The 14195-nt window shown below is 41.5% G+C and overlaps 1 protein-coding gene across 1 annotated transcript in view; it reads right to left on the bottom strand.

Moving 5' to 3' along the window:
* Positions 1–9678, bottom strand: part of LOC111862937 — a 478990-nt gene extending 469312 nt beyond the window's left edge. Inside the window, exons 1-2 of the mRNA XM_033750859.1 lie at positions 9309–9678; positions 8910–8985 (exon numbers count right to left, since the gene is read on the bottom strand). Coding sequence (XP_033606750.1) covers positions 8910–8985; positions 9309–9443 — 211 coding nt within the window. The 5' untranslated portion in view covers positions 9444–9678. The remainder of the gene's footprint in view (positions 1–8909; positions 8986–9308) is intronic.
* Positions 9679–14195: the final 4517 nt, after the last annotated feature.

Raw genomic sequence — 14195 nt, forward strand, 5'->3', positions numbered from 1 at the left:
AAACTTCTCGGTTCTGAAATCCAGCAGAGAAGGAAAGACAATATTTTGGTAGCAAAGCAAAAGAACTCATTAATGGATTGTCTATGCCATTATAGAAAAGGGTTACTGAAGACCTGAATAGCTTTTATAGCAATATGCTTCAGTATCTGCAAAAAAGATATGATGTGACAGATGACAATCCCTATGCATCCCTTGCAGCATTTTCTCTACAGGAAGGGACTGAGTTCAAAGATTTTGAAAAAGCCATGGAAGTGTTTCAGCTAAGTGAAAATGTTTGCATTGACGACCTGTACGAGGAGTTCAGCAGCCATCGAGATTACCTCTGCAACAGTGTGAACAGATATGGTGATTATGTAGCAAATTGGCTTACATTTTTTTCTTCAGTACCTGAGTATGATGTACCAAATATTTCCAAAGTGGTGGGATTTTTGTTTAGCATCCCTGGCTCAAAGCTTTTGTGGAGCGAAAATTTTCATTCATGAAAAGTAAGTGGAGTGACAGAAGAAACAGATGCTCAACAGATTTAATCAAGGCAGAACTCCAGGTGACAGTGAACTATGAAAGCAATTCCTGTTCAGAATTTTATAAAATTTTCAAAAGGTGATGTTCAATTAATAAAAAGTGCTAAGAGTTCAGTGAAATACAATTAACAGAACCTGATCGACCAGCCCTTGAAAGTTATAAATATGCAGTATTTAATATTTGTGTGTTCTACAAATGTGTGCTAGGTAATATTTTGTGCATTCTATAAATATGTAATAGGGCTACGTAATATTTGTTTTGTTCTATAAATGGGTAGTAGGCCTATGTAATACAGATGTGTAGTAGCATTTTGTAAGTTATGCAGTATGTTGATTATGTATATTTTATAGCCTATTAGTTGTGAAAAATATCGTTATAAACAAGCAACGAGACATCATTCCTTTTTTATTTTACAAAATCTGGCAACCCTAGTTACGGCCGACAATGAGTCGGCCAGTCTGTCTTAGTTTCAAGTCCCATCTGGGGATCAAAACCAGATTTTTGTTACTGTCAGGCAGTTGCGGGTTTGATGTGGGATGTCCTCTCTGAAGAGAGGACTGGTCTGTACGTTTAAAACTGTTGCTGGGCATCGCCAGTGCAGTTACTCTCAGATCTGACTCCAGCGAGATTCATGGCCATATTTCACTGTCTCAGATCCAAGATTCCCCCAAACCTGAAGGACCAGGTCCCCGTATTTATATCCCCAAGGAACAGGGTGGCCCAGTTATAGCCCCAGGCGTCGAGTTCCTCTTTCTTTCCCTTCTATGATTCGCAGGGGCACGGTGGATATAGTCAAGCCTACCTCCACACGGCTGCCTGCAGTCTCTCCTGATAGAGCCTCGGCATGAACCTAACAGGACACACCAATTCCAAAAATACGTCTATTGTTGCGTGTGTATCTGTTGCGGCGGTCACGTGAGTTGGTTGTAATGGGAACTTGGTTACAGAACCATTGCCTAGCAACAGCCATCTCTCCGGCTCTTCTATCCTGGCTTTGAGCAGACATGCAACAATATGTGTAAGTAACATCACAACCTCACCCCGAAAAAATAGCTTCTGCCTCTGTGACTACATCGTTATATAAATAAACTAACGAACTTACGTAGATATCTTAGGGGCTTTCCTTCATAAAATTTTTCCCCTTTTTGTTACTGAAAACGTATACTTTGCATCCCTAATATCTTAGTTCTGAATTTATAATCGTTTCCATATGCCTTACTGTTTGCCCTCAGGGTCGTCATCTCTAGAATCACTAGCATAAGGGCATCCCAACAGATCATACTAGAATGGGCCTAAGTCATGCAATGTGTATTTAAGGACAAAACACTCAAAATATCAACCCCGCACTGAGACTAGCATAAATACATACAGTGAAATCCGACTGGGACCTGTTACATGAAGTGCACTCGCTCACCAACCTAGCTTACTGCGAAACCGTTGGCAGAACCGCTGTTATCGTTAATGTAGGTCTCTGAGCACCACCTGAAGGCTTCAAGTGAATCAACGAGCTCTGCTACCCCAAGAGTCTTAAAGGTGACGTACCCGTACGTGTATGGGAACTTTCAGGGAGATAACTACACTTCTGCATGTAGCCTGCATCTGCCCAATTCCGTGAAATGCCTCATGTCATGGTACGACTCTTAGGATTACCTATGAAATTGGTAACGCGTTGTACCCTTAGCTTTAGCAGTTGCTCACACTCGTAGATGATTATGTTAGGGAGACATTTCTGGGGAACTGCTGAAAATAAATACAGCAATGTATGGAAAACTTCAAAATAATTTGTAAAATTTGAGATTCTCAAACCGATAGCTCTTAAGAGTTCTATCTTCTGGGATATTCCTTTGAAAGCAACCGACGTTTCGAATGAACATTTCGCCTCCATCTTCACGGCTAAAGAGTAAGCCAAGCAAGAAACCTTCATAAATGAGGCAGGAAGCAAAGTAATAAAATAATCCGCCTAATTTGGTGGTGAATTAGGACGTCTTAGGAATAATTTCCATCATGAAGTTCATTAGGTTTATTCTGTACATTGTATCTTATTAGTAGGGACCGGATTTTAATGCAAATGCAAATTTCTTTCTTGCAACCAGAAAGTATGCTCATTTGGATATATGTATGAATTACTTCATTTCTTAAATTTTGGACATGGTTTGATGGTGCATTTAAATGCATATTTTGCCTGTTTTATGAATAAGCATCATATTTTCGAAGATCTCTATTTATACTGCATATTTCCTTTTTAAAATATTTATCATACATATTTTTTTTAATTTTATGTTCAAATTTTCAACCATGGTCGTGTGTATACAATTTTTCTTTCCGTATTAGAATCTGTTGCGTATTTGACTCAACATTTCGTCATGATTCATGTTTCTGAATTTCCCTCTTCCGCGTACCATCAAAGTGGCCGCGAAGAGATTAGTCGGAAGCGTCCACATGTAGCCGCTATCAACGTAATACCATTCAACCGATAAGGGAGTTCACTTATTTATTTCCGAAGTCTCCATGCGGTTCGTTACACTTCTTCATTTGAAGCTGGGGGCCATTCGCATTAGTGGTGACTAGTCTGTAGTTAAGTTGGTTTAGCTTTCTGTAGTCATGCCGAAAGTGAAAGTAAGTCTGCAAACTAAATTACAGCTGTGTCAGCAGGAGTTCGAAGGAGAGATGATAAGTACGGATAACAAAATTCTTTATTGCCGGGCTTGTGAGAAAAGGGTTTCTTGTGAAAAACGCTTTCAAGTGCTTCAGCATTTGAACACTAATATACACAAAGAGAATATTAAAATTAAATCCACGAAAAGTGCTCATGTTCAAAGATTGCTTAGTGAATTTTCTAATAATAGTTTTTCACGGTCTTCCTTTGATTTATGCGAAGCCTTTTTAGCGGCAGATATTCCGCTGTGGAAACTAACCAATCCTACTCCGAGATACTACATAGAGAAGTATACACAGTGCAAAGTGCAGGATGAATCTACGCTCAAAAATTGCGTGAAGCAGTGTTACGATCTTACAACTGAAAGCATTAGAGATAAGATTCAAGATAAATTTGTGTGGGTATCAATCGATGAAACACAAGATTGTGAGGGACGGTTTATTGAAAATTTTATAGTTGGTTCCCTTAACAAACTGAACAATCTACCCCATATCTTCTTGCGGTAGGGCAATCTGAAACCACAAATAGCTCAGCACTTTCCGAATTTTTTATCAATTCCATGAATTTACTATGGCCGAATGGCATTCAGTATGAGCGCGTACTGCTCTTTGTGACTGATGCGGCAAGGTATGTGATGAAAGCCGGTACTGCTCTTAAAGTTATATTTCCAAATATGACACATTTGACTTGCCTTGCCCATGGGTTGCACCGTGTTGCAGAAACAATTCGTGCAAATTTTCCGCTTGTTGACAAGTTGGTGTCTTCTGTGAAGAAGGTATTTGTTAAAGCGCCATACAGAAAAGAAGCCTTTAAAGCAGTAGCACCGAGCGTTCCACTTCCGCCAGAACCAATTTTAACGCGCTGGGGCACGTGGCTGTGTGCAGCGAGTTATTATACCGAACATTTAGAAACAGTTAGGAATGTCGTGAATACATTTGATCCCAAAAGTGCAGCATCAATTCAAATTGCCCAAGATGTACTAAAAAATGCAGAACTAGAAACTAATCTTTCCTATATATCTGCTCACTTCTCTCATCTTCCATCCACCATTTCCTCACTGGAGGCAAGCAATAGCAATAGTACTTTGTATCAGTCGTTAAGTGTGTTCAAAATCAATGTTTCCAAATTTAATTCGGTTCCTGGATGAGTTGGTGAAGTAGTAAAGGAAAAAGTACACAGCATTCTTTAAAAAAGATCCAGGATATGAACAAATTTGTGAAATTGAAGAAATTTTAGCCGGTAAGTGTACTGAACTGCCGAGTAAAAAATCACTAACAGTGGAGCAAATAGCGGCTTTTGTACATGCGCCCCTAAGTTCCTGTGAGGTGGAAAGACGTTTTTCCCGCTATAAGGACGTCTTACGAGACAGTAGGAGGCGACTAACTATGGAAAACCTAAAAGATTTAGTAATTGTGAACTGCGACAGAATATAAGTTGAAAGTTCGGAGAGCTAAATGTGAGTTCTTTTTTTTTCTCTTCCTTGGCACTACAGCCCCAGTGGACCTAGGCCTACCTCCATGAACTTCGGCGTTCACTTCGGTAGGACTCCTTGGGCGGGTGATCAGCTCCTCGCAAGGCCTCTACCTGTACACAAACACAGAAAAACGCACACACACAAAGTAAACATCGATGCCTTGAGTGGGATTTGAACCCACGGCCCCGGTTTCCAAGCAATCGAAGACAATGCGCGCCTTAGACAGCTCGGCTACCGTGACCGGCTCTAAATGTGAGTACCATTGGTTTTATTAATTTGTAATGAAATATGCTGGCTTTGTTGCATGATTTGTATTTAAGTATAGCTTTTTATTGCAAGAGAATCATTCAGTGATTACATAAAATGAACTTAAATATTGATTTGTTGGTCTTAAAATAACGTAAAATCAATTTTAATATTTGGTATAAATTTTTATGTGCATATTTTAGTGTATATTTCAGAAGTTTTTCATTCATAAATGCATACATATTTAAGGGATTATTAGGGCATAAAAATCCCGTCCCTACTTATTAGGCAGGCAAAGTCCTATCTCACAACATAAAATGCCGACTTACCAGGTCATACAACCATTTCGGAAAAGAGGGCTAGGCGAGTGGTGAATTTCGACAAAGATTACACATAACCAGCGCAAGAAGGGTACTCACTTCCTGAAACTATTTTCTTTCGTGAGTTATTTTACAAGAATGCAATAACTCAATCAGTACAGCGACGGCCTATAGACTGGATGGCCGGAGTTCGATTCCCGGCAGAGGCAGAAATGTTCTCTACTGAACAGCGTCCAGACCGGCTATGTGGTCCATCTAGCATCCAATCCAGTGTGTACTGGCGGCTATTTGCCGGCGGTAAAGCAGTTGGGGCGCGAAGCAGACTATTCACCTCCATCCAATGCCAAGGTCAAGAATGATGGAGCTATACCTCTACCACGCCATGCGTGTTATTGGTGGCATGGTGCTTAATTAATTAAACACAGGGACAACTTTTCCTCCCTTACTTTATGACGTCAGTAAAGAAGGTGAAGGTATCCCTGTAACAGACCGTGGAGGCCCATATGGTTTTGAGACGTCGAGCCTCCCACATTTTCTAGGCAATCAACTCATAGATGGCGATGAGGCTGTCAGCCTTACGCGCCAGCCGGCCGCCTTTTATCCTCAGGAAGATTCTTAGTGCTCATTTCTGCTAGAGGCTGAGTCGGCCCCAGGGCCATGGTGCGACTGGAAGGATTAGGTCAGCTCAAAATCCAGTGACCCCGTCGGGAATCGAAACCCCGACCCTTGGCTTGTAGCTCAGTGCCTCAACCGACTACACTACCGCGTGCCTCTACGACGCTTTCAGTAGCTATGTCTAATATGGTAGAATCACTGATGAATTGGAAAGGATTTTAAATAAAGTGGTCGTGGCCAAATCTGAGTAATATCCTGACATTTGCCTGGAGTGACGTAGGAGAGCCACGAAAGATGGTTCAGAAGAGCAGGTGTCCCGGCCGGAATTCGAAGCGAGACTCTCCGGAATACAAGTCCAGAGCATTAGCGCTGCCCCCATTCCCTCAGTGCTGCTACAAATATTATTAGAGGACTACATCCTTATCAATATGAAAAATTATACTAACAGATTTCCATCCAGGCTAAAGACTGAGGTGATGGTTCCTGTTTTCCCGAAGGATACAGTTGTGTCAAATACGTGGGACAGCAACATTTTTAGGAAATTGTGTGGGACCAATAAATGAACTAGGTATCCGTGGACTCAGAAGTAACCAAGACCTTAAAGGCCGCGCCATAGCTCAAGCGGTTAGTCGCTGGCTTCCCACTGCGGCGGCCCGGGTTCCATGTGGGATTTATGGTGGACAAAGTAGCGCTGGGGCAGGTTTTCTCCGAGTACTTCGGTTTCCCCTGCCAATTTCCATTCCATCAAATTCTCCATCATCATACTCAACCGGGGCAGGCTACAATAGGCCAATCGGTGGCTGCCGTGCCGAGTGGACCCAGTTGGACTCCACCCCCCACTAAGCGCATTAAAAAAAGCCAGAGCTTAGGGAATTGTACAGAATGTCCCAGGAGGACAGGTCAATATTCTGGGAGGACAAAGTATCGGTCATTCTAAGCAAAAATTGTATATGTACATGTGTTCTATTCCGAACCGTTTCCGAGATAGGATTATTTCATGTACAGTTCCAAAACTATAGAAAGAGATATTACGTACTGTTTCTACTCGTAATGCAGGTATTTATTCTTCAATTGACAAAGTTGGTACAGTTTTTTTTTTTCCTTGGCACTACAGCCCAATAGGCCTAGGCCTAACTCCATGAACTTCTCCGTTCACTTCGGTTTTTTTTAGATTTTGCACATTCGGTAAGACTGCTTGGGCAGGTGATCAGCTCGTCGCAAGGCCCCTACCTGTACACAAACACAGAAAGACGCGCACACACACACACTAATCATCTATGCCCTGGGTGGGATTCGAGCCCGCGATCCCGGTTTCCAAGCGAGCGAAGACAGTACATGCCTTAGACCGCTAGGCTACCGTAACCGGCGTTGGTACAGTTTACCTCCACTGTCAACATCAATGCGCTTTGTAACTCGTGTGAGGACATGGCGTGTTGCTCATCTATACAGTGTACAGTATACTGTACAGTGAAATAGCTCTCTCTTGGTGCAACTCGTGTGAGGACATGGCGTGTTGCTCATCTATACAGTGTACAGTGTACTGTACAGTGAAATAGCTCTCTCTTGGTGCAACTCGTGTGAGGACATGGCGTGTTGCTCAACTATACAGTGTGCTGTACAGTGAAATAGCTCTATCTTGGAAACCATTCGGAATAGGACACGTGTACATACACAAATTTTAGCTTAGAATAACCGATAATATTACCTCCAAGAATATTGGCCTTTTCTCCTGGGACACTCTGTATAAAAGTCCTGATCTGATAGTGGATGATGTGAAGAGGAGTTTGAAGTGGGTGAGCATAATGTATCACACAAGAATGGCTAAGGAGATTCCAGAAAGTATGCCATAATGTAGATGGTTAGTCGCCTCAATGCGTAAATCCGGGTTAAACCCCGGAGAATTTAATGTGGAATTTGAGGTGAATAAAGTAATATGGGAACAGAATTTTCTCCGAGCATTTCGGTTTCCTTTTCCGTTATTATTGTACCAACGCTCCATCCTTCGCCTACGATCTGGACCCTCACAATGATCCCCTTTACAGAATAAATGCCAAGGACCTCACTATCACCCCATTGCCAGGATAAATAAATATAGAAGCTAAAAGGTGTGCTCCATTTATTATAAGAACGAGGGTGCGTCATTGTCGGTGAGTGACGTAGATCGTTACGTCATAATTAAAAAAATTCCTAGATTCTGTTCTCAGCGTACTTTCTGCATTCTTATGCCGGTGGGAAATTCAAACATACACAGGATTTTGCTTGCAAGGGTTACCTGCGTAATGTATGAAGGTACCCTGGTCAGAATAAAAGCTGGAAATCACAGACTGATACGTCTTGAAGATGCAAAATATTATTTACCTTAGCCCAAAATGAATAGAAGGAAGCAGGAGACAAATAAGAGAGAAGAGTATCTTTCCTACACGATTCCAAGGATTTTGGAAGACTTTAGATACAAATGGTAATTAATTAGTTAAATTCTTTCCAACTAACTAACTTCATGGAGCTGAGTTTTTCTTTAAAAGAACTTCCCAGCATTTTATGGAACCCGAAGGTTCATTACTGTATTCACAAGAGCCTTCCACTGGTCCCTATCCTGAGCCAGGTCAATCAAACATCCTTTTTAATACTGTCCACCCATCTACGTCTTGGTCTTCCTAGAGGTATCTTTCCTTCTGGTTTTCTCACCAACATCCTATGTGCATTCCTCTTCTCCCCATTCATGCTACATGACCTGCCCATCTCATCCTTCTCGACATGACCATTCTAATTATACTTGGAGAAGAGTACAAGCTATGAAGCTCCTCATTATATAGTTTTCTCCAGCCTCCTGTCACTTTACTTTTCTTCGGTCCAAATATTGTCCTCAGCACCCAGTTCTCAAACCTCCTCAGTCTATGTTCCTCCCTTAATGTCAGAGATCAAATTCCACACCGATACAGAAGGTTAAATTCCTTCTAATCCACAAAAACGAGCGAAGTTATGTAAGTGAAATGTCCTTGAGGTTGGGGAAAGTTGTAACCTGTTCGCCACAGTTCCTTATAAAGGCAGGTGCTAGGACAAAAGGGGCTGTACTCACCCACTGCGCAGACACGAAGGTTACACTGCCACGGCCACAACGGCCACAACTGCTGCCCAAGCTGAGCACTCAAGCCCTAAACAGAGCAACCGCACTGCTGTAGCGTCATCTGATGTTCTCACGCTCGTGAACTCGAACATTACTGTCTTCTGGGCTGTGGAGTGTCTAGGTGGGTAGGAAGGCACCCGTTACGTTCTTTTTCAGAGTTAAAATCAGATATTCATCTACCTTGAAGAAGGTTCCACCCAAAAGTTGGTATCTTTCTACAAGACTATACATGTGACATCCCACAGGGCAGTAATCTTAATATATGACTGATTATTTTTCATACCTCACCAACTCAAAATTTAACATTTCTTCAATTATTTCAAAAATTGATCACGTAAATTTAAAACTCACTTTATTATCACCGTTTCTTCGCTTGTTTTTAGCACAGGTGCATGTAGAGTTGGTAGGTCTATATACTCGTAGCTTGGTAGCAACATTCTTACGACGGAGTTTGTACCCGGACAAAGGCCAAAGAATATCAGCCATTACTCATTCATAAATGTAAAAAAAAAATTGAATGTAAATTGTCTCTATCCTTAATTTGCGTAATATTAAAATGTGTCGGTAAAAATAATAGAACTGAACGGTGGGAACTGGATTCAACTGGCTCAGGATATGAACCAGCGTAGGGCACTAATGATCATAGTTAACGAAACTTCGGGTTCCTTAAAATTCTGTAAATTTATTGACTAGCTGAGCAACTACTGACTTCCGCGCCATAGCTCAAGCGATTAGTCGCTGGCTTTCCACCGCGGCGGCCCTGGTTCGATCCCGGGTCTGGTCAAGTGGGATTTGTGTTGGACAAAGTGGTGCTGGGGCAGGTTTTCTCCGAGTACTTCGGTTTCCCCTGCCAATCTTCATTCCACCAATTGCTCCACAATCACCCTCGCCTATCATCTGGGACTGGTACAATAGGCCAGAATTGGCCGCAGTACAAGGGATTTAGTCCCCCCTCACTAGCAATAAAAAAAATAAAAAAAAACTACTGGCTTCTGTGACATTAAGGCTGATTGTGTGCGCTGAATTCAGATCTCCCAGAACACAGTTTGAGTCTAGGACTCTTGTGCCCACGGTAATAAATTGACGGGTTCCATAAAAGGCAAGAAAATTTGTTGACCAGCTGATCGAGCATGGAGTTACAGGATGTGAACTGGATTCAACTGGCTCAGGACAGGGTCAAATGAAGCGTCTTTTGAATGACGTAACATGATAAAGAACACGTAGAATGACGTCGAATGGTGTTGAACAGCGTCGTAAAACTTCACAACTTTACAACCTCTCCTCACTTCGAAGAAAACAAGACTGGTGCTGATAGATTCTCAGGTTCGAGACGAAACCTGTCTCATGGAAATGGTTCGTCCATGTCTCAATTTACTTGTTATATACGCAAACCAAAACACAACACTCACAAATCTCACAAAATAATGGCTATATTATCATTAACACTGTATAGAACACGACCGTAGAGCCAGCAACAAAACACCATCAGACAACGTCAGCACTAGTCAGCACTTTTCCGTCACAACAACAGAGAACTGTGGGTAAAAATGTAGACGATTTGTACGCTCCTTCTCCCCCATCCTCCCCTCATCCAGTAAAGTAGTGTACGGCATAGCCTGCAGAAACTGTAGTTAATCTGCACGTGCAAACTGCGTGTAAAATATCGTACTGCACACACGCAACATCAACCAAGCGACAGACACGGAATATACAACTCAGACAATATGCATAGCTTAAATAATCCAAAAATACGAATATATTACTTGCTCTCGAGGGTCACGCTGTCAAGTAACCATTATGCATGTCTCGATAGCCGATAACTAGAAGCGACTCGAACGGTTGTATAATATTTCGGACGTCTTTTGTCAGCAAAAGAGCACCGGCTTCACCGCCATCTATGTGCACTTCTCAGTAACACACATTAAATGCGGAATTCAAATAAAAAGCGAGCTGTATTTTTAATATCATTATGAACACAAAGAGAAGTAAACTAAACTGTAAATAAACCACAATAAAAATGCTAAGGCTCGTGTATGTGTGCGCAGAATTTTGTAAATGATATCTCTCGAGCACTAAATAAGATAGGAAAGTAGTTCGAATAGCAGTGTGGTATCAAGTATGATCGTACATATGTCCCTTTCAATAAATATTTTGAAAATATCTGTCGAGTATAGAATGAATCAGATGTGTGATAAATAGTACGGTTCTTATAACTTGATGGTAATTATTCCTGGTCTGTTAACGTGCACGACATTTGACAACTTTAACGATTCTAATAACATGATCGAAATATTTGGCAATGCTTACAATTCTGATAACATGGATGACATATTTGGTGATTCCTACGAGACGAATAACAAGAAGGGGGCTTTTCGCTGAGTTTTTTCTTTTTTTTTACTATTCTGATAGCATGAATGTGTCTGCTAATTTCTATGATTCTGATAATATTAATGGCAGACCGATTTGGCTCAAGCGGTAATATTACTGATGTATCTGGGAGATGCTCGCTTCGAATCTCGGGTGGACACTAGGAAAATCCTGAGTATGTAAGATTTGAGGTTTCACAGCTGTGACTATGAAGAAAATCGTCTTCTGGGATGTGGCGCCGAGTAGAAATTGTGTTAACCGACGTTTCGGAGGAACGTATTGCCTTCATCTTCAGCGTAGAAGAAAGAAGATAATCCGCGAGCAAGGAACCAGCGTGAGCAGGTGCTGACAGACCAGTCTGTCCAGTGTCTGAGCTCCTGGAAACGTCTTTAAATCAATAAATAACATGAATGTTATACTTGTTAATTTCTAACTCTCTGATGACATTAATGAGATATTCCATAGCTTTACATGTGTGATAAAATGAATGAAGTAATTTACCTGGTAATTTTTAAGAGTCTCTTTGGGCCGTGTCATACCTAGGGAGGTTAGCCACCGGCTTCCTAATTCTGCTGTCCGGATCCCATTCCAAGTTAGGTTATGAGTGATTTGTGGTGGACGAATTAACATTGGAGCAGGTTTCTCAGGGTATTTCAGTTTCCCTTACCAATTTTCACTTCACCGAGATCTTCATATCCATTTATCATCCTGTCACAGAAGCTTTAATGACAGTTTACTTAAATAAAAAAGAACAAGAAGTTCTGGGAAGAATTATTAAGTTAAATTTATCCAACAAATGGTAGAGTTATCTTGGATCTGAATGTATTTTCGAGTAACTGCCGTGTCAAAATATACTCAGCTTTGAGGGAATCTGTTGTGAATACAAGAAATTTACTATTACACTCCGTCATTTTCCCCTGTGACCGCATGTCAAATGATGTACATTCAGCGAACTTTCTCAGTTACGTTCCGTATTCTATTTCACAGCAGGGGAATATTCCTACTGCCAACCTACAAACAGCATGTCAGTTTCTTTAACATTTGTTCAAGAGACAATAGTACAAATAGTATTTTCTTGATATGCCAAATAATTCCAGCGTCAGAAATAAAATTCATTTATTTATCAATGACTCTACAGCCTTTTGTTCTGCCCTGGTCTCGTCTTTAGTTTCGTAATCGTTTTTATAAAGAAGGTAGGATACCTTGGACGGGGGATCAGCACTTAACAAGGCCGCTACCTACACACAGGTGAACACAAACACATAATAAACATACACAGACATCCATGCTTTGAGTGGGATTCGAACGCACGATCCCAGGCAATTCATGCCTCAAACTGCCCTGGCACGGTTATCGGCCTTAAAAACGTAATACCTTCTCTGTTTTCAACACAAAATCGGAACCTGAAACATTGAACCGGAGATCTCATTGAACATACAGGACTTTTCTTCCGTGATTCTCCGTGCTCGAGGTGTGACGCACAACAAAATTTATCTCAGATATTGACAAATCATATTTAAAGCCTGAATATAAGTTTAATGTTCCCAGCAAAGCAAGAATCGCAGTAGCGTAGTTCGTTGAGGCACTATGCTACAAGCCGGAAGGTTGCAGGTTTGATTCCCGATGAAGTAATTGAATTTTTCAATTGACCTAATCCCTCCAGCTGCACTATGGCCCTGGGGTCGACTCAGCCTCTAAGAGAAAGGAAGCTTCCTGGGGATAAAGGGTGCCCGGTCGGAGCGTAAGGCTGGCAGCCTCATCGCTATCTGTGAGCCTATTATCCAGATAATGTGGGAGCCTCGACGTCTCACAACCCTATGGGCCTCCAGAGCCTGTTACGAGGATAGCTTTAAGTCTTACAAGCGTGCCCTCTTATTTTCGAGAAATCTTGGTGAAAAGGGGGGGGGGGCAAAATTAGGAACGAGCATTTTGGCACTGTTCTCTGCGGTTAGATGTGGGACAGCTCAATTGGTATTACAAATAACCTACAGGCTAGACGATCGAGGTATCATGGTTCATTTCCCGGAAGGGGCTAGACACATTTGCCTTCTCCACAGGCTCCAAACTTCTTTCTGAGATCCACCCAGCATCGTATCCCTCCAGGGGTAAAACGGGCGAAACATGAATCTGATAACTTTACCTTCATCCAGAGTCGACATTAAGACTGTGTGGAGATATGCCTCCAGTGTCCTATTGTTTCTCATAGTATTAAACTCAGCGACGACTTTACATCTATCCTTATGGTCTATTTAGAAATTCTTTCTACAAGTCAAATTATACAGCACCGAACGATAGTTTGATTAATGTGGGATGATTTGAAAAGGATACGGAAGGATACGGTGGTGGATTAATTTGCGATAATATTGCGAATATTCTATGCAGGGAGTGGGTAATACACTTGAGTATTTGGGCCGGTATTTGAACGGGAGATCACCTGAATACGAATCAGAAGAACTGTCGATTCGACCACAACGTCCAGTCAGGAGTCGCTACTGTACTGCGGTCACTATAAAGATTGCTGTCTTCTGAGATGTGATGCCGTGTAATTTGGTGGAATTTTAAAAAATTTTGGAGGAAGTCGCTGCCTCCACCTTCAGGAAAAATAACAGGGAATAAAGTAACTTTGCTTTCTTCATTTGATGCCCTTCGAATCTGCTGACAAGACATAATAGCGTCCCTACATACATTTACTAAGCGAGATATTAGGTTCTGAAGGAGATTACATTTTCACACTGAAGATGGAGGTAGCACATTCCTCCGAAATGTTTCTAACAGTTTTCAACATTACAAGGCGTCACATCCAAGAATAGAGGAATATTCAAATACATTCAAAGCTTTCATCAAATAGAATACTTTATTTTAAAGCTTGAG

The sequence above is a fragment of the Cryptotermes secundus genome, unplaced genomic scaffold (assembly GCF_002891405.2).
Source record: "Cryptotermes secundus unplaced genomic scaffold, Csec_1.0 scaffold697, whole genome shotgun sequence".
Taxonomy (NCBI): domain Eukaryota; kingdom Metazoa; phylum Arthropoda; class Insecta; order Blattodea; family Kalotermitidae; genus Cryptotermes; species Cryptotermes secundus.